Consider the following 5,137-nt stretch of genomic DNA (forward strand, 5'->3'; position numbering starts at 1 on the left):
AGAGAGAGAGAGAGAGAGAGAGAGAGAGAGAGAGAGAGAGAGAGAGAGAGAGGAGGGGAGGGAACAAGAGAGAGAGGGAGGGAGATGACACATTTACATCCATGTATATGTATGTATATAATCATTTTATTCTAATAGACTCAGATTAAAACATCACACAGCCCCATTAACATGGGCTCTCAAACATATGTCAAGTTTCAAACTCAGGTATCTCAACTAGCTTCTACACAGTTAGGATAGCCACACTGAATCTGTGGAGTTTCAGTTATGGTTTTAGACTTTATATGTCAGTTAAATGAAATACCACAGAGTTTAAACTAGAAAACCAATTCTTTTCTAACATTTTTTCATAACTTGCATGCTCTTTGCTGCATCCTTTCCCTCCTTGTCACATTATGTCACTCTTCTTTGTTCTCCTTTCTATGTGTTACACCATGATCACACTCACAGCCTTTTACACTTCGCATCTCAGGCTGGGATTGCATGCGACAGAGAACATGTGTTCCAATCTTTCTAAGTTTATGTGACTTCACTTAATATCCTACTTTCCCACACACTTTCCTACAAATTTCATTTTTCTTTAAGACTGAAATATTATTCAATTTTGGATGTGTTCCACATTATTATGTACTCATCAGCAGATGGGCATCCAGGTCAGGTCCATTTCCTTCAGTTGTAAATAGGGCAGCAATAAACATGGAAGGCAAGACTCTCTGTGGAAGGATGTGACAAGGAGTGACACTGATAAGTCACATAGTAGGTCTATTATTATTTTCAATGAGAAACTTCCAAATTGCATGTATGAGTTTGTATTCCCACCAGCAGTGAATAAGTGTTCTCATTTCTGCTCATGGTTCTAACATCTGTTGTTATGTTTCTTCATGATGGTCATTCTGAAGGTCCTCTAAGAAGAACAGCCAATGTGTGTGTGTGTGTATGTGTGTGTGTGTGTGTGCGCGTGTGTGTGTGTGTGTGTGTGTGTGTGTGTGTGTGTGTGTGTGGTAGAGTTATAAGAAGGACTTGAACAAAGTTTTAGTATCAAAGACCTATTTTGACCATATTTTGCAGGCTGGCATTTTTCTACAGTAAATCCAGGCAAGTGAGAAGTTCTTTTTGTATTGTCAAGAAAAAAAGGAGCATGTGAAGGAGCCTTAAGGGAAAGAAAGCTGTAGGATTCCAGAAATCAGGAACATTCTTAATTGACTGGTGGCATAGAAATTATTTCCTTTCAGGGTTTGGTGTCTTTAGTCCCAGGACTCAGGAGGCACAGCCAGGAGAGTTAACTATATATTCTAGACAAGTGTGGTCTACAGAGGACTATCCAAGCAAGGAAGGGGGTCATAGTGAGATTCTGTATCAAAACACAAAATATGAAGAAGAAAAAAATATCATTTCCCCAGAGCTCACTGGAAGTTTCTGAATTGGGGACCTTCCTGTTAGGAGGACTCTCTCAGTGATCATTTAAGAAAGCTACTGCCCAGCACATAGCACACAACTGAGATTTGTATAGCTAACCAAGACAGAAGACTTTGAAATGTTTATTATATTTCCTGAATTGTCTACATTTCAGTGAGAAAAGATAAACTGGTCACTGAGTGCCCTGGACCTTGCTCTCCCACCTGCCCAACAGACTGGATTGGATTTGGAAGTCAATGTTTTCATTTTTCTGAACATACAAATAACTGGACATCTAGCCAAACCTCCTGCATGGCACTAGCGGCTCATCTAGCTCTATTTGACAGTCTGGAGGAGCTGGTAAGAAAGGATCAGGAATTGGTTTGTTGTTTATTGTGTTTAGTGTGTAATTCTTTTAAATAGTGAGCATAAGTCTGAAACAAGAGGAAGCATCCTACCCTAGACCCTGGGGGACACAGAAGCACATTGATGTGTGCCATTTGCTGATATTATTGCTTCTTACTAAAACCCTGAGACATTCTAGAGACTGTTGATCATGTGGTGTTCATCATAAACCTGTAATGACAAACATACAAACTACTGAGGTACTTGGTGGTCATAAAACCTTCACCGAAACTGTCAAGTATTGTATACTAAAGGTGACCACTGTTAATAACTGCTAAGACAGGCTTAACAAGGGACTTTCCCAGCCACAGTGGGACAGGTAATCATCTATATACTTTGGATGATAGATGGAAATACATGCATTGAGAACTGAGGGCTATTATGGCTCCAAGGTTGGTGACCATCTGTTACACCCTGTTACCTTCCCAAAAGGAGTCTGTAGGGCAAAGACTCAAGGGTCATCTGAAACAGAGAGATACATTTCTGTTTTGCTTTGTGTTTTATGACAGAATTTCCTGAAGAGATACAATGGTTTTTCTGACCACTGGATCGGCCTGCACAGAGAGTCACCAGAGCACCCCTGGATGTGGATAAACAACACTGAATATGACAACTTGTATGTTTGTAAACCACTTTTCCTTCTACTGTGTTCGTGATTTGTGATTATGTGAGCTGTGACCATAAGAGAGGAAATCCTGAGTCATGTGGAGCCAACTGTACTGGAAAGGTAGAAAAATAAGCCCTTAGATTGAAGGAGTGCTCAGAGATATGGTGAGTGGTTATATGCGATAGATAATCCCCAGAAGTTCCATATCTCTACAAATTTAATTTTTTCTGTGTTCCCATTTAATAGCCATCATTTTAAATTATTTACTTAGTGTGCTGTCCTTCGAAATCTTTCACATGATGAAGGCATCTGGGGCTGATGCTGTCTGCTCCATCACCAACTGAAAACTTTTCCTTGATGATAAACACCGCTGTTGGCTGTTTACATAACTTCAGATGTACAGTGAGGGCTCTGAATCCCCAGGAAGCCACTGCAGAACTGCTGGGTAGGACTTGTCAGACAGCACCTGTGTACAGATGCACCTGTTCACAGAAGCAGAGATTGCAGGGACATTGGGAACCTCCTCTAAAGTCTCATCATCAAAGAGTACTGAGACAATCCTGGATGTGGGCAGAGTCATTTCAAATGGAGCCATTTCACTGGAACAGTAAGACATACCCAGTCACATCCATCATTAAAGACCTTTCAAAAATTTACTAAGAATTGGATTTTCCTCACTTCTATACATGGGTAAAATAGTCAAGACAGAATTGAAAAATTGCCCTTTTGAGGCCACACATGGCAGCAGTTCATTTTAACATGACATCAAGCACCAGTCAAATGCCTTCTACACACTCTATAGTGTCGATTTGGAGAAATGATAAAGATATGGTGTTCAAACTGAACACCAAGAATGTAAAGAAAGCTTGGTCTAACTAGTACAAGTGATTCCTCATGTGTAGTGATGAGGCAAGCAGGCCTGCTTTTCGTCCTGCCCAGCTCCCGCATGGCTAGCTAACACCCAAAATAACAACACACAAATTGTATTCATTTAAACACTGCCTGGCCTACTAGTTTCAGCCTCTTATTGGCTAATTCTCACATCTTGCTTTAGCCCATGTTTAGTAATCTCTGTAGCACCATGAGGTGGTAGCTTACCGGGAAAGATTCAGCATGTCTGACCTGGCAGCTGGCTCCATGGCATCTGACCTCATTCCCTTCTTCCAAGCATTCTGTTCTGTTTACTCTGCCTACCTAATTTTCTGTCCTATCAAAGGGCCAATGCAGTTTCCTTATTAACCAATGAAAGTAACACATAGACAGATGAACCTCCTCCATCACTCATAAACTATTCCTTTCTCTGATTCTTATTACAAATTAGCAGTGAAGATGGATGAGATTTCGTTGGTGAATTGAATCAGTGTCAGTCTCTGCAAAATTGTGTGTGTTTGTTGTTTTAGGGTTCCTATCCGAGGAGGAGGAGAATGTGCCTACCTGAGTGACAGCGGAATCAGCTGTGGCAGGGGCTACATACACAGGAAATGGATTTGTAGCAAGCCTAAAGCTACTCTTTAAAAGGGCCATGGATTTTAAATCCAGGGTAAGGAACGTGCCAGAGCATGCCTGAGAAAGAGATGCTCTGTGACCTCTTATCTACTGTTGCTGATCCACTCCTGATCTACTAAAATCATCATCAAAATCCAATGATATATGTGTTGACAGCAAAGATGAAATTTCACTGAGAGGATTATACATAATGGTTCTTGGTAAAGCACTGATGGTTATAAATTAAGTAGTATCTGAGTCAAACCCAAAGTATAGTCGTATGTATGTATATTAGTGAGCTCCACTTTTATGACCAGATATTAACTTTTTTTTTGGTCCTTGCTTTGAACGCAGAGGACCTAAAATTGTGTGGAGACTAAATGCATGGAAGTGATTCAATAATCACAAGAAATGTGATTCTTGGTCTGTGGACTCTAAATATTTTTGTAAACATGTTCAATATTATTTTATAAAATTCAATAACCAACATGATGTGATATCTAGACAGTATTAAAACCACTACTTTATACCTTGTGATTAACTCATCATGGACTTAGTCAAAATGTTTTACACTTTACTCATCTGTGTACCTATTTAGTTACAGTGGACTAAGAACATGATTCAACAAATGCCCTTTAACTTTCTTTATTCAACTTTTTTTAAGACTTTCCTACATGAGTATGCCATTCAAAGTTCATTCTTTATTAGTTTCAGTCAACAACAAACCTAATAATGCATAAGAAAGTTAATTACTGAACATTTTTAAATGTATTTGGTGCCTAGTTTTGCAATCATTTACACACAGTTGAGTTCTAAGAACAAAATAATTTAATTTTTTATCGTTATACTGTACAGACGAGTCCTAAATGGACTAAATAACAGATAAAAAGTCTGCCTTCAGTCAATTCCGTCTTCTTTCTTTATTGCTCTGTGGACTAAGCCTAGTGATCTGAGGTCGACCTGGACCTACATGGTAGAAGGAGAAAACCAACCCCAGCAAGTTGTCCTGTGATGTCCACAGTTATGCTGTAGCCATATGCATATATACATAAATAAAATAAGTAATAAAATTTTTTAAGTTCAACTTCGATAGAGACTGTGTCTGTTACATTTGTTTCATTGCTGTTATTATTCTTGTTGTTGCTGCTGCTGTTATTTGCTTTTTGGGTTTTTTTTTTTTTTTTTTTTTTTTTTTTTTTTTTTTTTTTTTTTTTTTTTTTTTTTTGTTTTTTTTTTTTTTGTTGT

The 5,137-nt window shown here is 38.7% G+C and overlaps 1 protein-coding gene across 1 annotated transcript in view; it reads left to right on the forward strand.

Annotated features, from left to right (window-relative positions):
- Positions 1-3,922, forward strand: part of LOC126495849 (C-type lectin domain family 2 member E-like) — a 7,242-nt gene extending 3,320 nt beyond the window's left edge. Inside the window, exons 2-4 of the mRNA XM_050133427.1 lie at positions 1,571-1,755; positions 2,310-2,416; positions 3,808-3,922. Of these exons, the coding sequence (XP_049989384.1) occupies positions 1,571-1,755; positions 2,310-2,416; positions 3,808-3,922 (407 nt within the window). The remainder of the gene's footprint in view (positions 1-1,570; positions 1,756-2,309; positions 2,417-3,807) is intronic.
- The last annotated feature ends 1,215 nt before the right edge of the window (positions 3,923-5,137 follow it).

This window comes from Alexandromys fortis, unplaced genomic scaffold, assembly GCF_014885135.2.
Source record: "Alexandromys fortis isolate MF-2015 unplaced genomic scaffold, M_Fortis_MF-2015_v1.1 scaffold_617, whole genome shotgun sequence".
In the NCBI taxonomy this organism is placed as follows: Eukaryota; Metazoa; Chordata; class Mammalia; order Rodentia; family Cricetidae; genus Alexandromys; species Alexandromys fortis.